Below are 19,519 nucleotides of genomic sequence, written 5' to 3'. Positions count from 1 at the left end.
CAGGTTCCCAAGGTTCTGAGAGGCTGGATAGTATCAACAATCATTAAGGAGTCGTGTGTGTTCACGTGTGAAATTAGTTATTGATATACAATATATTATTTCGGCCACAATTACTAGTTTAAAACCACGTTTAGGATATGACTCAAAATATGCCTCATCCATCCCTCAAAAGTATATAGCTAATTCGCAGTAATCCCAAAGAGAAGACACGTGATGATTTGCGTTTGAAGAAAGGCGCTCACCATGGTGCTGAACACGATGCACGTCTTCCACTTCAACGCACAGGGTTGACATGGTTTCATAAATACTATAGTACACCTCCGTGTCCGCTTCCAGTAGGAACGATTTGCTTTAAATTTTTATTCGACTCTGCGGAAATTATCCCCCTAGGTGGCTATAGTTCTTGCCAGGAGCATCAGTATCAAACCTGCAACTGCAAGGGAATTTAGACAAGGAGGGGGCGGTGAGTGTAGAGAAGAGCGACAGCAAACGAGAGAGAGCGGGGAAAGGAGATAAAGTTATTGCAGCGACGTGTCTTAAAGCAACGCGTATTAAAAAAAAAAGCTTATCAACTCGTTGACAAAAATATTCTATAGGAACAAATAAAGATGGATATCATTATGGAGAATACCCCTGAAATGGAATGTGTTGACCAGGGCGAGGTGCTTCACTCGGACAGTGCCTATGGGTCATCTGCGGTGGACACGGATACAGAGGACTGCCTGACTCCCCCCGAGATCACTTTCCCCTATAACGAGGACCTAATGCACAAGGTGATTAGGCTACTTTTTCATAACTTCACTTAACTTAGGCTAACTTAAAATCACCAAAGAGGCTGAACTAAATTGGCCAATTCTACTGGGGTAGCCTATCTCTATATACAGAATCTACCTTTTAAATTGTACTCTTTTGTAAATATATATTTTAATATTTAAGTGTGTCTCTGTAATAGTATAAAAGTAAACTTTTCTGTCTGCGTGAACAATGCCTTCATTATGTGACATGGGAGGTGCTACAACAGTCAGCATTCTACTTGAGTGGATATTTCAGTTGTATGTGTAATGTAGAGGTAATAATATCAACGTTGGACTATGTAGGTAAGCAATTTGGAATGGTTGCGCATTGCAGGGACATCTCAGTGTGGGTTGACTGCTTGTGGAGAACCCATTCCCTTTGCCAGCTTCCATGACTTCATTCATCTCTCTCACCTGAATCAGCACCTGGCAGGTTTCAGGGGCCCTGGACAGCCAGGCTGACAGCTGTACATGTCCAATGGGACAAAAAGAAGATAGAGCTTTGTCCTCCAGGTTACATAATGAAAATGTAACCTGACTATCACTTTCTATAGTGGAATGTAATGGTTGAACTGCTCCCCTTTTGTTTTTTGTGAGCCACACCAACACACATACACCAGCAAGTGCCTACTCATATGATCTATACTTTGTCATTATTGACTGCATTTTTATTTGTACTTCATGTGAGGACACTTCGAAATTGAAGGGATATGTATCAGGGTTGGGGTCAATTCCATTTAAATTCCAGTCAATTCAGGAAGTACGCATAAATAAAAATTCCAATTCTCTTCAATGCTTTTCAATGAGAAAAATGTGGTATTAGAATTGGAATTTGGTTTACTTTCTGAATTGACTGGAATTAAAATGAAATTGACCCCAACCCTGATATGTATGCTTCCTTTACATTCTCTGTTTCTTCCTATGTGTAATCTCATAGCCTTGATAGAACATCTTCCTGTTAAAGACCAAGGCTGCTTTTTAGTACATTAGCACTAATGCCAACGTTAAGTTATTCTAGAGAAATTTTCATCTTTAATGACTTTTTTTTACCTCAAGAAATATGTGGGTGTGTGGTGGAAGTAGATGGGCGGAAATGTCATGAAAGAAAGATGAGACTTGGGGCATGTTATTCCTTTAGAGACCAAATTCACTTTAACGCCACATCATTTTTTTCACAATACACCCACTTATACTCATCAACATTGTTGGGGTAAATTACTTTAGTAAGCAACATCTAATATTAACTTCATATTTTTTCATATCACTTTATTTTTAGGGCAAGTATTTAAATTCATAGAAAGTATATATTATTTATCCATAGGCATCAAGTGTTATGCTAATAATTTGATCATTCTATAACAACTCCATTCCCCAAAGCAGCTAGATAAATCCAGCCCTCACGCCAACTGACTGAGAATACTCCGGTGTAGGAACAGAAAGTGCTTATGTTGAATGTTTCCATTTACCCTCTGTGTTACTTTCACAAACAATGCAGCATAATGACTCAGTGGGTGTATGAGGACATCCCCAGAGGTAGATTCTCATTAACTGAAGGAAAACAACAACCTTTTGCTATATTAGAAAGAGAGAGATGTGCAGGGAGATGGGTGTTTCCTCTAGGTTGACAGAATCACATAGCCTTATAGTTTGTTTTTGACTTAATTAATTGTGAGACATCTGTGGGGGTTATTAGTCTGGGTACCAGTCTGTTTAGCTATCTAACGGAGTACACAGACAGGTACCCAGGTTAGGGGGATATGCCTGATTAACTAAAACAACTCAGGGGAGGTTGGTACTCTCTTACTACGAGAGCTTGTGTGATGCTATGGTAAAAGGATCTCTCTCCTGCCCCCTGTGGTAGGCTACACCCCCACTTCCTCTCCATTTTCCCAAACTCTCCCCACCCCGTGTTGCCCCCCCCCCCACCCCCACCCCACATACAGACATTAAAGTTGGATGAGGATGACAAGAAGTAGTAATGTGGTTGTAGGTTGACAGTGGCTTCTGGTTGCTCAGTCCTTCACACAGGGTACACCCACTGTGTGTGTTTGTGCTCCATGCGTCACCAGACGAAGCCGCAAGTCTGCGTCAGACTGTTGTTGGTGTTGTGACCGTGTATTCATGAATGCTATCCTGTCCTAAGCATCCACCCCCACAATTAACCTTTAATAAAATATAAATAAAATGTGCAAATACAAAGAAATGCTATGGCACGTTATGTATTCCAAAGCTTTCTATAAGTGAATGTTAAAGTCTCTTCAAAAGGTCAGTGTCTATTGGTTGATTTGAGATTTTAAATTGATCTGAGATTTTCAATCAAAGATTTTAAAAGGTCAACACTAATGTCAGCACTTATATCTAGTCCAGTCCCCAGACAGTCTCCACTTTGTATTCTGTAGGAAGAGAAAGAGTTAATCTGGGTGAAGACTAGAAATAATGTATTTTAGCTAATTCTACCATATCTGGTGAGACAGTAATGAAGAAATTAACATTTTCTTTCTGAGGCCTAAAAAATGAGAAAGTTGAGAAAGGGATGTGAGTGATTAGAGTGTTGGGGAGCTGGGTGGGCTGTGAGGCTCTATGAGCCAGCAGATAAGAGGCAGTGGGGCCGCCTGCTGGGAGGTGATAAATGTCAACAAAAGAGGCGAAGAGCGTCTGCTGACTGCTGCCACGGAGCCCCAGGCTAGCCACCAACCTGATAACCATGGCAACAGGGCCTTATTGATGCCCACGTGCAATGCTCCCCTCTCAAATCAACAGCAGATCCCCGTTGGGATGACGCATGACCCACAGCAATGGGAAATCATTCCTATCGTATAAGAGTACCCTTTACTGAGTGTTGACTGTCTCTCTCTCTTTCTCAAAATTCTATGAGAAACAGTGACATACACTCTGACTGACCTAAAATGATCAATCCCATATTGGTTTTTCACAGTCAGGTACCCAATCTGTACTGTGCAAGTAGGCTAATAGTAAGCCTACTATTGAAAGATAAATGAGGATGTCAACCGAGTAAGACATTTAGATTTGTTTGTGTAGATACACTTTAATTCAAGTGTGCAGGCACCTAGCACTGTTGTTTGGTTAGTGGTGTTTCTGTAGCACATATAGCACAAGATGGAGATTGCAAAACAAATGGCAATAATTGATGCAAATAATCACTTTATATTAATTGGCATGTCTTACCTTGCTTCAAAGTAGCCTATATAGCCAAAATCCCACCATAGAAACCTGGAGGTATTCTTTTCTAAAGACTTCCTCTTATGCATATTCCTGTTCTATTGGTTTTCTTTGAGCTTTCTTTCATTGTCTAGCAGCCAAATGTAATTATCCTAGTCATATTAGCAACCCATGATAGTTGTTACATCTTTAGATCTCCCCTCTTTCTAAATATAGGCCTACCGTAGCGTGCACATTGCTGCGCCTAAAATGTGAAGAAATAATAGTTTATCAACATTTTAAGCGAAACATTCTGATCTGTTCCATCAGACTTATTTATTGATATGGCGTATACCTCCACTACACTGCTTTGATATGCATCATGGGGATTAAGAAGGGAGTATACACAAGGCCCAACAAAAAATAAGTGGGTATACGCTCCACTACACCACTGTATGCATGTGTGTGCGTGTGTGTGTGTGTGCGTGTGTGTGTAGCCTGCTGATGTGTGTTTGTCTGTGCTGTGTGTCATTGTGCAAGAGGTTTTTCAGTTGAGTGGGCAAGGAGAAATCTCTTAATGCTCCCTTTGGGGCACAGAGAGCATCGTCTTGAATCCAAGTAGCATGGCTGACATGATGCTCAGGCTGCAGCTGCCTTATATCCCTGGTACATTCAGACTCATCCACTGCCATTTCCCTCCTCCCGTCGGGTATTTACCCAAGTGACCTTCATAGCATCACATTATATTACACACATTATATGGCATCAGGCAAGGGCATGTTCCGCACTGTAAGCAACAGATGCACATATACAGTAGGGTACGCTACACCCACTCATTGTACAGGCCTATAGATGAGCAGTGTGCTGTGCTGTACTGTACACTCTTAGAAAAAAAGGTGCTATCTAGAAAGTACAATGTTTTTTCTGCTGTCCCCATAGGAGAACCATTTGAAGAACCCTTTTTGGTTCCAGGTAGAACCCTTTTGGGTTCCACGTAGGACCCTTTCCATGAAGGGTTCTACATGGAACCCAAAATGGTTCTTCGTGGAACCAAAAAGGGTTCTCCCTGGAACCAAAAAGGGTTATGCTATGGGGGCAGCCGGAGAACCCTTTTTTATAAGAGTGCACTATGCTGTTCTGTGTAGTGCTGTGATGTGATGTGGCTAACCTGCTCTCTGTTCTTCCTGCTATCCACAGACCATCATGGTGGGAGACAGCGGCGTGGGGAAGACCTCTCTGCTCGTCCAGTATGACCAAGGCAAGTTCATACCCGGCTCCTTCTCTGCCACTGTGGGCATCGGCTTCACGGTGAGTCTCTGCGTTATTGTCTGCCATGAGCCATAGGGGACAAGTGACCATGAAGGACCAGATCACTTTGTTACTGGGATTGATGGGACAACAAGTGTCTTCCCTTCCAGGGTCCCTAAATGCTGTTGTCTGAGGTGCCAAGTTAATGATGCACCAGTTGGTCTGTTCCCTGATGGATAGCTGTGTTTCGCAGATGTATCACTCACTGTTGTGAATGTGGAGTGATGATTGTCTGCATATACAGTCTACATTATCACTGTGATGATGTATGGTGGGCTTCCATTCACAGAGAAAATGAAAGAAAGAAAGAAAGACAGACAGAAAGAAAGAAAAACAGAAAGAACGGGACTGTAGAAGATATAAAGCTCAGGGTGATGCTATTTTCAGAAATAGACCTGAATGTTTTGTGCTGTGACAGACAGTGATGACGAAGGCTTTGTTTGTCTGAAGGCATATAAGCCACACAAAAGCAATGCAGAAAAAGGACACAGAAAGCTGCTTACCTTGGAGATGCGAAAAATGCTTTGTCATACAGTAAAATGTTGTGACGAAAATGCAGTGGGTATAAAATGGTTTGGTTGCACTTGCAGAAACATTTGTTGTACTAGGTGGATAGAAGATTAACCAATGTTCTCCAGTCTTTCTGTCTGTCTGTCTGTCTGTCCGTCCGTCTGTCTGTCTGTCTGTCCGTCTGTCTGTCTGAGCCCACAACTGCCTGTAATGTGAAGTGATGGAGCTAGAGAGATACACCCACAAACATCTCTTTTTCTCGTCTCTCTCTTTTGACCACTGGGGGGAGACAAACTCTTAGTCAAAGATTCAGCTGGTATCCATCTACATGATTATACATGGCTTGGCAATTAGGAGAACATTTTTGACATTATGTCATGTCAATTAAGTGAAAGAAAATGAGATTCTCATATGAACACTGTCTGTTTATACTGTATTTTCTCAAGGCTACATACATCCTTTGAAAAGTAGACATTGGTGAGGAAAGACCACCTACCTGACATGTTGTGGATTAAATTGTAGGAATTTTTCTGAATTCTGAAATCACTGGAATAGCATTAATTTAGGATTGAAACCGAAAAGTGTATTTTTCAGTGGCAACACGTTGACAGACGTTTTTTTTCGTTCGCTGAACTCCTCCTCTTTCATGATCAACGAGTTCAGTACCACCTGTGACTAATAACCCGTGCCATCACTGCCTGTTGCGTCCGTGGCTCGGTTGAAGACCTAGTTGTTTTCATTTATGAAAATTACAAAAAACTGCCTCATTTCATAGACATAAATAACATTATCTTCATTGGACAAATGACAATAGCAACGTCGTTTCATCTGCCAACGCGTAAAGAATGATGCGGATCCGTTCCAACGTTCTGCATAACTGAGAAATGTTTCCGCATATTGATTATATTTTCTCCACGAATGTAGCCGCTTCCTCAAGAGAATGCCCCTTTAAGTTTTAACCACGACTCTATGATTGGCATTAGTTGATTCAGCGTCAAGAAACTGTTCTTAGAAAGCGCTGGGTGGTTTTGGACAACGCTAAATGACTGCCGATGGACTCATTGCTCGTGTTAACTGGTTTTGAGTCACTGGCATCTCGGGAGGAACATCGCGCGGCGCGCTGACAGATCTCGGTGATACTGTGGTGATAGTCATTGCGATGTCCACAAAGAAGGCATCGTTGAAGGATAAAGAGACTAAAAACGGAACATCAAAATATGTGTTGGAGAGATGCGCCTCGGTTTGCGAGTATTTTGATATTGCCTTCAAGGTCTGTATTAGGCTATTCTTATTATTGGGATTTATATTATTAGGCTATGTTTATTATGTGCCTATAACAGTATTATGCTTATGATCATGTTATGGCGCTGCCTGCTGGTATTAATATTGACTGTAGCCAAATTGAGAAGCTTCACTGGTGGTACAGGTGTCCATCTCTCAAACAAATGAAGGAAAATCTATTAAAATACAGTAGCCTGTCTACTCTGCACACCAGTACACTCTTATAAAAAAGTCTGTCCCCATAGAAGAACCCCTTTGGTTCCAAATTAAACCCTTTTTTGTTCCAGGTAGAACCCTCTGTGGAAAAGGTTCTAAACTCAGCAAAAAAAGAAACGTCCTCTCACTGTCAACCGTATTTATTTTCAGCAAACTTAACATGTGTAAATATTTGTATTAACATAAGATTCAACAACTGAGACATAAACTGAACAAGTTCCACAGACCTGGGACTAACAGAAATGGAATTATGTGTCCCTGAACAAAGTGGGGGTAAAAATCAAAAGTAACAGTCAGTATCTGGTGTGGCCACCAGCTGCATTAAGTACTGCAGTGCATCTCCTCCTCATGGACTGCACCAGATTTGCCAGTTCTTGCTGTGAGATGTTACCCCACTCTTCTACCAAGGCACCTGAAAGTTCCCAGGCATTTCTGGGGGGAATGGCCCTAGCCCTCACCCTCCGATCCAACAGGTTCCAGACATGCTCAATGGGATTGAGATCCGGGCTCTTCGCTGGCCATGGCAGAACACTGACATTCCTGTCTTGCAGGAAATCACGCACAGAACAAGCAGTATGGCTGGTGGCATTGTCATGTCAGGATGAGCCTGCAGGAAGGGTACCACATGAGGGGGGAGGATGTCTTCCCTGTAACGCATAGCGTTGAGATTGCCTGTGACACACCGCCCCAGATCATGACGGACCCTCCACCTCCAAATCGATCTCGCTCCAGAGTACAGGCCTCAGTGTAACGCTCATTCCTTCGACGATAAACGTGAATCCGACCATCACCCCTGGTGAGACAAAACCACAACTCGTCAGTGAAGAGCTCTTTTTGACAGTCCTGTCTGGTCCAGCGACGGTGGGTTTGTGCCCATAGGAGACATTGTTGCCAGTGATGTCTGGTGAGGACCTGCCTTACAACAGGCCTACAAGCCCTCAGTCCAGCCTCTCTAAGCCTATTGCGGACAGTCTGTTCACTGATGGAGGGATTGTGCGTTCCTGGTGTAACTCGGGCAGTTGTTGTTGCCATACCCGTACCTGTCCCGCAGGTGTGATGTTCGGATCTACCGATCCTGTGCAGGTGTTATTACACGTGGTCTGCCACTACGAGGACAATCAGCTGTCCGCCCTGTCTCCCTGTAGCGCTGTCTTAGGCGTCTCACAGTACGGACATTGCAATTTATTGCCCTGGTCACATCTGCAGTCCTCATGCCTCCTTGCAGCATGCCTAAGGCACGTTCACGCAGATGAGCAGGGAACCTGGGCATCTTTCTTTTGCTGTTTTTCAGAGTTGGTAGAAAGGCCTCTTTAGTGTCCTAAGTTTTCATAACTGTGACCTTAATTGCTCGCCGTCTTTAAGCTATTAGTGTCTTAACGACCGTTCCACAGGTGCATGTTCATTAATTGTTTATGGTTCATTGAACAAGCATGGGAAACAGTGTTTAAACCCTTTTCAATGAAGATCTGCAAAGTTATTTGGATTTTTACTAATTATTTTTGAAAAACAGGGTCCTGAAAAAGGGACGTTTTTTTTTTTGCTGAGTTTACATGCAACCCTAAACGGGTCTACTTGGAACCAACAAGGGTTCTTCATAGGGTTCTCCAATCGGGACAGCCAAAGAACCCTTTTAGGTTCTAGATAGCACCTTTTTTTCTAAGAGGGTAGCCCTTGCTTTTGTGAAGTTTCCCCTTAATGTAGCACAATATACCACGATGGAATAAGAACAGCTGTTATCATTGTGGCAAGCTTCTATTCTGTTTACATTACTCTTAATTACCACACCACTATTAATTATGTGCCTTGCCACACACCAGTGCACACCAATTTCACCCCTCCCTTATGGATAATGTCAGTGGTGGAAAAAGTCATACTTGAGTAAAAGTAAAGATACCTTTAATAGAAAATGACTCAAGTGAAAGTCACCCAGTAAAATACTTAAGTAAAAGTCTAAAAGCATTTGGTTTTAAGTATACTTAAGTACATTTGAGCAATTCCATTTACTTTTGATTCTTAAGTATCAAAAGTAAAAGTATAAACCAGAGGGGACAATGTTTTTAGTTTTTATTGACGCATAGCCAGGGACACACTCCAACACTCAGACATAATTTACAAATGAAGCATTTGTGTTTAGTGAGTCCTACAGATCAGAGGCAGTAGGGATGACCAGCGATGTTCTCTTGATACGTGTGTGAATTGGACCATTTACTTGTCAAAATGTAACGAGTACTTTTGGGTGTCAGAGAAAATGTATGGAGTAAAAAGTCCATTATTTTCTTTAGGAATGTAGTGAAGTAAAAATTGGCAAAAATATAAATAGTAAAGTACAGATACCCCAAAAAACTACATAAGTAGTACTTTACACCACTGGATAATGTATCCAATGTGACACAGGTTTATTTGATATGAATCACGCTATTCAGTCCTTCCATTCTTAATGATATCTAAATATTGTCTCAAGGGAGAATGTAACACTTGGTAATACAGGTTAACTGCATACCACGTAATAGTACATTTCTCTCCAAATCTTAGGGGAAAAAGTCCATGTTATTGTATTTAAAATGTAATTACAGTAAAGGTGCATATTGTTACATAGTACTTTTAATCATGAGCGTTTGGGGATTGATCGGAATCAGGAGAGTGGTTAATGGACTAGACCAAGCAGAAGTTCAACAGGTCATTTACATAGTCAAGTAGTTTCACATCAGTCCCATGATGGTTTGTGCAAATATGATCTCTCATACATATCCACTCTAAGCTGTTTTACTGCAGAACACTACTCATGTTGAAATATGAATGATCAAATTAATAAGGGTAGTCCCACACATCAACCATATCATTTAGTCTACAACCTTATAAAGATGAAATCAACGGGTGGATAAAATATCCAAACTAAATCAGGTGCCCAATAAATAACCAGGAAGTTCAGATGAGGCTAAAACAACAAGAACATTTTGCAATAGGATCATGAGTCAGTGCTTTGACACTTAACAACACTAGTCACCATGATGTCGTGAAATTCTAGTTTTATAGGTTTCACTTCTCATGGATGCACAGCATCATGAAATAATCAACAGATTACTTTCAGAAAGTAATTTGCATATGAACCAGTTGCACTCTATGATTCATCTCTTAAGACCAAACATTGTTCAGTGAAAGCTTGTTTGGAGTTATTACCATTCTTCTGGTCATGTGAGGGTTGATGCCAGTGTGTTGGGCCCAGGTATGACCCCTAACCCCTCTCTCTGACCTCTGGCTGTGACGCCTCTCTAGGTGATGCTGCTGGGAGACTCTGCGGTGGGGAAGACGTGTGCGCTGGTGCGCTTTAAAGACGGGGCCTTTTTGGGAGGCAACTTCATAGCCACCGTGGGAATAGACTTTAGGGTGAGAGAGATGTCAGTAGACTCAGAGTGGGGTCAACTCATGGTTGGAAGGTTCTGTGTGTCTATACATTCATAATGTATGCATTATGTCTGCTGTTTCTCTCTGTTCTTTCTCATTTCTAAATGGTCTATTTACAAGATAAACGCTAGAATGTTGTTGAAGAATCCATACATAAAATATTTTCCCATCCTATTTCAGTTAAATCTGTAAATCCAATAACCACTTTAAAGTGTTTTCATGGAGCGATGATGGCTCAAAATGTACAAACCCTTTCACAAATCAGTCAAGTCCATAGAGCACTTCTGCTAATGTGCTGCATATGGCTCTAGAATGATTGTTTTCAGCCTGGAGGAGCTGTACGTTACCCCCACAAACGATGCTCTGTCCTGGCTGGGGTCAAATAAACAAGCAGCTCTCATGTGGGGGACAGATTTCCATAGCTTCCAACCAGCTGCTGGAGAGAGAGAAAAAGATAGAGAAAATGAGTGAGAGATGGAAAAAGAGAGAGAATATGGACAGAAAGAAATACTCTTGCACCAGTGGATTTGGACCCACTCACCCTCCAAAGAAAACACTCTATCTAATGGCTGGTAAAATGGCAGTTTTGGAGGAAATGATGTTGCATTAAGGCAGAGTACTGTGTTACCACTCTGTGTTGATGGTGTAGACATTAGGACTGCCTGGGATGGGAGTACAACATGGATAGGGATGTGTGGAGTGTTTATGTAGACAAATGGAGATTATTTTCTCCATGCTTGTGCAACAGGTAATAACTATTCATGAGATTCATAAATAAGTGCATTATAACAATGAGTTGTGTGTAGTGACCACCCACGGCTACTTGCATTGCATCTGTATGGAACAGAAGATTATAAGGAGAGATGATTTTGAGACTGATACATCATCAGTCAATATGTTCCTTGCTAAGCCTCCAGCTATACCAGTCAATACCCTGTGTGGATGGGAAGACTGCTGTGACTAGCTAACGTGGCAGGGCTATTTTGGCCCTGCTTCCTTGTAGCAGTTACTCAGCATGCGGGCGTGTCAACGCAAAGCCGTGTGTGGCCAATCTGCGTAATAATTGGAGGGAAAAATGGAAACCCATGGCAACTAATGCAGGGGTTGGACCATGTCTGTTCTGCCAAGGTGGAAGTCTCAATGGGTGGTGACTCCCATTGAGAGGGGCCATTTCAGAAGATTGGCCTCACTTCAGAGAGAGTGTGTGTCTGTCACAGTGTGCTCACAGGAAAGGCAGGGGCTGACTGTACCCGGGTACTGATAGTGGAGTAATGAGGTTAGCTTAGAGGAAGTGATATGTACCAGTTGTAGCGTTCACTTCCTTAATTTCAACATTGTTGCTTGTGTCATGTTTTCACTTAGTGACTTTCCTCCTGTTTTCCCCTGAAATACAAACAGGAAGTTTAAACGGCCAGGGTGAGGTTAACTGGTTCAGTTACCTGCATAATAATGACACCTACACAGCAGACTGACCTTACAACATGCTGTTATTGGTTGACCTCTAGAATGTGTGCCATTGAGTTTGTTCTTGTGTGTGTGGGTGGGTGTATATACGTATTTGGGACTTAGTTTAGAAAGGACACATCATTTCACATGACTTAGGCATCTTATTCCTTCTCAATCTTCCATATTCTTTCTATACTCCCTCGATGAGCATTTTTCACAAGATATGTTTTTCACTTGGAAGCATCTTATTCCTCCTCAATCTTCCATATTCCTTCTATATTGTCTTGCAGAGCATCTTTCACAAGATGTTTTTCACTAATCCATATCCGTAGCTAATATTATTTTTTTCACTCATGACTATTTTAGAATCCTGCCTATACAGGAAATCACATGGCGTCCCTGACAGCCACAGGAAATTAGCGGGGGAGTGGGTTGTTATTTTGCCAGTCTTCTTTCTCACTATTGTGCAATTAAGTCTAATTCCAGAACCTCTGTAGTGTGGGTGTAGCAATTGGCTTTCTTTGCCGGCCTCTGAAGCTCCTCTTAGTTTTCATGTTGTCTGTATGAGTCTATATAGCAGTGGTGATTTTAGCATGGAAATCTTGGTGGGCCCCCCCCCCCCCCCTCCCCCCAAAAGTGGGATGCATGCCATCAAAGCCATAACACAACACTAAACAATACATGAATTGCACTATAATGGTTTCAAACGGTGCCCACAAACTGTTAGGGCCTACATAAAGCTGTCCCAACAGCAGAGTCCTAACACCTTACCACTGCTAAACCTGGCTTTCAGCGGAGCCTTGTCTGGCAGCAAAACAGTTCATTCAGCCTCATTTACTGCCTTTTAAAAAACATAGCTGACATGGCAGACTTTCTTAAACAAATGTGGTTTCTACTGACAAATGAGATGTACAAACTATGGCATAAGGGGACGACGAGGATAAGGGGAATTCCATAATTCCGATTAAGATGTTAATGAGCAAGCGACGACAGACGTAGTCAATATAACTATTTGTTCAGCACTTTTGAAATGTACAGCGACAGAATTCAGAACATGGGCCATTCTTACAGTGTACTCCCTGTACAAGTCAGAACCGTAGGATAAAAAAAGGGGGCATATAAACAGACAATGAAAGCTTTTACAATATTTGATGATTACAGTTCTCCAAAACAGGTTATAGGCTATATGTGCACCACCAAGTTAGAACAGTTGACGAAATTAAGAGGTGAAAGTAGACCAAATTATTAGGGTAAGGCACATTGAACGCCGTTTGGGTGAAAGCTGTACAAAACAGTAGCCAAACAAGCACACACCGGGCCACGAATGATGTGTTTACAGTACCGCGTTGGTGAAAATAGACCAAATTATTATGGTGAGGCACATGGGTTACTAACAGGTTATTACACAAACACTTAGTATTACTTTCTTAGCTACAGTATACATTTCCCCCTTGCATATTACATCATTTATGCGGCAGCATGGAATACATTTTTGGACTCACCTTGTGGTGAGGTGGCGCAGCGGTCCTTAATGGGCAAATTTTGTCATCAAACTTTGCCATTCTCTGGATTTAGGGGGGGAAGGGACACAGCCACTCCATTGAATAGCAGGCTAACGTTAGTGGTTTCTTTGCAACGCTTGCAGTTAGCCACTGATTCCTTTCAAATGGCTCATTGTTGAATTTGCGATTTCCAACTTGTTGTGTAATCTTTATGTCCAATGGCCGATGAGCACCGATACGTTTTATCTATAATTTCTCTTCATTATTTCTCTTCATATGACAAGGATTTAAAAGGATTTGCCAGTAGATTGTTGACTTGATGACAACTGATGATGACTGCTAGCTAAGACTTTGAAAGTGAGATGTTGACATGATCAGTCCAATCAAAGCTACTGTAGATATAACGTGATTTGACGTCGTTTTATCTGTGGCCAATGACCTTGAGCCTTCTTGGAAGGGCACTTTTATGACAGAAGTCTATGACAGAACCCAAAGGGCTCACATTCTTGATGTCTACCCTTACTTACTAAAAGCGGGTGACAGTGTGTCCCCATGAGTGACAGAACACTGAGCCAATCACAGTGCAATGCTCCTATTTTCTGCTGGCCTGCCCCACCACCACATAAAGCACTGAGCTAGGCTGAAACACCTGCATTTTAGAGCTGCCTGTTTAAATGCAGCTTTATTAACTAAATGATATATATATATATTTTTTTTTTACACTGTTTGCAAACTGATATGTGACACATATTAATGCCAAAATAACATGCAAAACAGGCAAGCCCCCCCCCAAAAAAACAGAATATATATTTATTTATTTATTTTTGCAAAAAAGGTGGGGCTCACAGGCCCACCTGCCCTGAATGACGGGTCGCCACTGCTATACAGCATGCTGTGCCATTTCCGCTCTGTTTGTTCTTTAGAATATTCTTGCTTTCTGAAGCTTCTTAATATTTAAATACCTGTGATGTGTTTTGTCTGAGTCTGTCTCTATTCTGCAAAAAGACCCCCATAGACAGTCCTGTGGTTAACTGTTTCCTCTCCTCATCAGAATAAAGTTGTGACGGTGGACAACGTGAAGGTCAAACTCCAGGTGAGAGAGCAGGGACCTCTACACCCAACATTGATACCACTATTCCTGTGATCCTATCCCTACCAGTCTAATTCATTAAACCACAGTCAGTATCATAATATTACACAGTGGGCAGTGGCGTATGTGGTCAACACTCAAGTGTCCCTATGTAACCACAGCTTATCAATTGCAAATACGTTGTTATCATATCCTGTTCTATTAACAATGCTGGCTGAGAGGTGCCAAACATTTAAATGCCTTCGGTGGGTTTTGTCTGAGCAGCACACCACCCTGCATTCCAATGCTGGCTAGCCTCTGAAGCTAAGCAGTGTTGGTCCCTGGATGGGAGACCAGATGCTGCTGGAAGTGGTGTTGGAGGGCCAGTAGGAGGCACTCTTTCCTCTGGTCAAAAACAAAAAGATCCCAGGGCAGTGGTTGGGGATATATCCCTGTATAGGGTGCCGTCTTTTGGATGGGATGTTAAACGGGTGTCTTCTGACTCTCTGTGGTCACTAAAGATCACACGCCACTTATCGTAAGATTAGGGGTATTAACCTCGGTGTCCTGGCTAAATTCCCAATCTGGCCGTTGTACCATCATGGCTACCTAATCATCCCCAGCTTCCAATTGGCTCATTCAACCCCCTCCTCTTCTATGTAACTATTCCCCACGTAATTTCTGTAAATGAGAATGTGTTCTCAATCAACTTACCTGGTAAAATATAAAATAAATAAGCCACGTGACTATTCTAATGTATTACACTGTTAAATATATTGATCATTAATTTCACGTAATCCCATTATGACTTGCATGCTCATTGGTTGCTGCTGGTTGTGATATTGTCCCATTTTCCAGGTTTATTACATTGTTATAATTAATTTGTTTCACCTCTTTCTCCCAGATCTGGGATACTGCAGGACAGGAGAGATTCCGCAGTGTCACGCACGCTTACTACAGAGACGCACAGGGTAATCTCTGCTCTATTAAAACACTTCCTGGTTGTGTGTGTTGTAGAATACTAAGAACACATGGCTGTGTGAGACTCTCTGCCTTTCTCTCCTCAGCCCTCCTCTTGCTCTATGACATCACCAGCAAGTCATCCTTTGACAACATCAGGGTGAGAAACCTATCATGTCACTCTTCACTCCTCCTTCTTATCTCCTCACGTCTTCTCATAAGCCCCCTTTTAGAGGAAGAACCCAGAGTTCATTTTACATGCCAAGTAATATATGGCCTCCACATTACATTACTGAAGTTACTGAAGCCATCTTTTAAGTTTTTGAAGGTTTGGGGATAAGAGGAAGTGCAGCTCAGAATGGCCGAATAGAAAGTAGTTACCAAAGCAGCAGAGCAGAGAAATTGATTATGTTTTTGTAGAGAGGATCTCCTTTAGCACTGGCATTTTTACTGACTAATCTCATTTTTAAATCTCTCTCTCGCTCTCTTTCTCTCTCTCTCTTCCCCCCCTCCCATATAGGCCTGGCTGACTGAAATTCATGAGTATGCTCAGAAGGATGTGGTCATCATGTTGCTCGGCAACAAGGTGTGAGCTAGACATCATTTTGGATTTGTAGAGTGTATCAAGAGAAGTCGTCATACCAAAAAGTAACAATAAGAACACAACACACACAGAAACATATTTGTTTCTGCTATTGACTTTGTAGCCTAATTACACACACCCACACACACAGTGTCTCAGCCTCTGAGTTTATATTGAAGCTGAATTAGAACGTTACTAGTGAATACATGTGTTGTGATGATTTCAATAGAACTGGTGGCATCTCAGCAGCACCCATAGATCATAGAACTGGTGGTGCTACTACAGAGACACTGGGTCATTGCTGTCACGTTCCACCAGACATAATTTATTCCCAGAGCTGGGGAGAGCAGCAGGACAGGGCACATTTCTCTCTGAGCAATGTTTGGCCTGTGGTCAGAGACTGCCCTGGGAACTGCTGTGGCTTGTGTGGGCTGATGTAGTGGTGCCTCTCTGGATCTAATGGACTAGTTGTGTCCATGACTCTCCTCTGCTCTGTCCAAACAGACGGACATGGCCGGAGAGAGGGTCATCAAGCGTGAGGAGGGAGAGAAGCTGGCCAAGGTAAGAGACAAGGCCCACTTAAGGGTTTGCTCCACTCTCCTACTGAAAAACACCAAGTAACCTCTTCAAAAGCAACTGTACAGCACTGTGAAATGAAAACGAGCTTGAAATGTTCATTTATAAACTGCACTTGTGAACTGATGTTCCATCAAGTGTTGGAGAGATGTATCACTCTGAGTGTTTGGTAGTGAGTTCATTCATATGATGAATGGGGTGTACTTGAGTGGTGCCATTAAAAGCCCTGGATGCTTTTCAGGAATATGGAGTCCCTTTCATGGAGACCAGTGCCAAGACTGGAGTCAATGTAGAGCTGGCCTTCCTGGCTGTAGCAAAGTAAGTCACGACTCATGTTATTTCTAAATGAAAGTTGCACTGTATGTGAAAGGGCAAAGACATATTGCCAAATTATGTTCCTCATCTCTCCTTCTCTTTTCCCTTTTGTTTTCAATTTCTCTGCTCTGCACTGCTCCATCCCACACACTCTCGCTCTCTCTCTCACTCTCTCTCTCGCTCTCTCGCGCTCTCTCTCAGGGAGTTGAAGCACAGAGCTGCCCAGCAGCCCAATGAGCCCAAGTTCCAGATCCACGACTACATTGCGTCTGAGAAGCAGAAGTCTGGCTGCTGTGGTGGCTACATGTAGCTAAACCTCTCACCAACTGTTACACCACACCAGGCCACAGTGAGAGAGGAACAAGAGAGAGACACAAACATCTACAAAAGGAGGGAGATAGAGAGAGACATAGAGCAGTAGGGAGACAGTCCCCCTAAAATAGCATCATCAGATAGCGAGTAGTCAAAAAGAGCAGAGCAACCACATTGTGAAAAAGAGAGCACCTGGTCTGCTCCCCACCTACTTGGAAAGCCTATGGTAACTAGACAACCCTCATTCTACCCCTATCAGGAGAAAAACCATGTCAGTGTTTTCAGTTGGATAGAAATCCATTACCAGTGTATTTAAAATGTGAATTTATATTTGAAACATGCTCAGATCATTTAGTTCATGTGTATCACATGCTGCAGCTGCAGCCTGTCAGCCTTACTCATTATTGCCATAAGGAAGGAGTGGAAATCCAAATGGAATTTCTTACCCCAATATTGCCATATTTACAAAGAAATGAAGAAATGATCTGATCACTTTATGTAAAGATGTTAGCTGGAATAAAATACAGATTTTTTTGGGGCTCATGGCTTCATATGTTTCACCACATTCTATTCAGGACTAAATGCCATTATACCTGTTGTATGAGGAGTACCCTCTACTACTGCGGTGTCATACACAGCGTGTCCCAGATGCGGCCTCTACCGGCTAAAAATATGTCTAATGACAGTCATTTTGTAATTATACTCCAAATTAAAATTATTTTCTGAAATGTTGTGGTCAAATGTTAATTGAGGTGGTGGTCAGAAGTTCCAGCATGAGTTTTGATTTGCTTTTAAACGTGCCATCCACCAATGAGAGAGCTCCCTCAGACAGTGTTGTTGTGGAGCCTCTTTCAGTCATCATTAATGGATGTTGTTGTTGTTGTGTCTCTACTGTACATGGGTTGTTCATGGGTTGTTCATGGGTTGTTCATGGGTTGCATTGTGTAAAATGTTCCTTTGTATTTGGTTCATTATGAATGTTTGCTTATTGAATTTGCTTGATGTCACACTTATTTTCACTATGGAGGTGTCACAGTGATCACGAAGTGCCATGGAAAAGTGCTTTGTTATCGTACAGTATATAAAAACTATTTTTTTGTAATGAAGATGGTGGTGTTTTATTGCAGTGTGTGTTTGTATATCTGTTCTTTGAGTCTCTGGGGAGGAGGAAATAGGTCAGGGTTTCCCAACTGGCGGTTGTTTTATTTGCCCCCCCAAGTTTTCTGAACAAAAAAATATATATATACAGTACCAGTCAAATGTTTGGACACAACTACTCAAGGGGTTTTCTATATTTTTACTATGTTCTACATTGTAGAATAATATTGAAGACATCACAACTATGAAATAACATATGGAGAAACCAAACATATATATTTTTGATTATTCAAAGTAGCCACCGTTTGCCTTGATGACAGCTTTTCACACTTAGCATTCTCTCAACCAGTTTCACCTGGAAGGCTTTTCCAAAAGTGTTGAAGTAATTCCCACATATGCTGAGCACTTGTTGGCTTCTTTTTCTTCACTCTGCATTCCAACTCACCCCAAACCATCTCAATTGGTTTGAGGTTGGGAGATTGTGGAGGCCAGGTCATCTGTTGCAGCACTCCATCATTCTCCTTCCTGGTCAAATAGCCCTTACACAGCTTGGAGGTCAATGATTGTCCCATTAAGGGCAAACCAGATGGGATGGCGTATCGCTGCAGAACGCTGTGGTAGCCATGCTGGTTAAGTGTGCCTTGAATTCAAAGTAAATCACTGACAGTGTCACCAGCAAAGGACCCCCACACCATCACACCTCCTCCATGCTTCACGGTGGGAACCACACATGCGAAGATCATCTGTTCACCTGATCTGCGTCTCACAAAGATACAGCGGTTGGAAACCAAAATCTGAAATTTGGACTCATCAGACCAAAGGACAGATTTCCACCGGTCTAATGTCCATTGCTCGTGTTTCTTGGCCCAAACAAGTGTCTTCTTCTTATTGGTGTCCTTTAGTAGTGGTTTATTTACAGCAATTCGACCATGAACGCCTGATTCACGCAGTCTCCTCTGAACAGTTGATGTTGAGATGTGTCTGTTAC

The 19,519-nt window shown here is 42.2% G+C and overlaps 1 protein-coding gene across 5 annotated transcripts; it reads left to right on the top strand.

Moving 5' to 3' along the window:
* Window positions 1–268: 268 nt before the first annotated feature.
* On the top strand, window positions 269–18,535 carry LOC129825525 (ras-related protein Rab-37-like). 5 transcript variants are annotated; one of them, XM_055885707.1, is made up of 9 exons: window positions 272–773; window positions 5,151–5,261; window positions 14,670–14,711; window positions 15,592–15,658; window positions 15,755–15,807; window positions 16,168–16,233; window positions 16,735–16,791; window positions 17,048–17,124; window positions 17,323–18,535. In XM_055885707.1, exons 1-9 carry the CDS (start codon window positions 609–611, stop codon window positions 17,429–17,431), a joined length of 747 nt encoding a protein of 248 aa, XP_055741682.1. In that variant the 5' UTR covers window positions 272–608; the 3' UTR covers window positions 17,432–18,535. The 5 variants fall into 5 exon arrangements, with proteins under 5 accessions (XP_055741666.1, XP_055741682.1, XP_055741695.1 ...); XM_055885716.1 differs by lacking the exons at window positions 272–773; window positions 5,151–5,261 and adding exons at window positions 6,243–7,041; window positions 10,542–10,652; XM_055885691.1 differs by having other exon boundaries at window positions 269–773; window positions 15,592–15,807.
* The last annotated feature ends 984 nt before the right edge of the window (window positions 18,536–19,519 follow it).

This window comes from Salvelinus fontinalis, chromosome 2, assembly GCF_029448725.1.
Source record: "Salvelinus fontinalis isolate EN_2023a chromosome 2, ASM2944872v1, whole genome shotgun sequence".
Lineage (NCBI taxonomy): Eukaryota > Metazoa > Chordata > Actinopteri > Salmoniformes > Salmonidae > Salvelinus > Salvelinus fontinalis.
The sequence above is the reverse complement of the archived record's forward strand: the minus strand, read 5'-3'. Positions and strand labels throughout refer to the sequence as shown.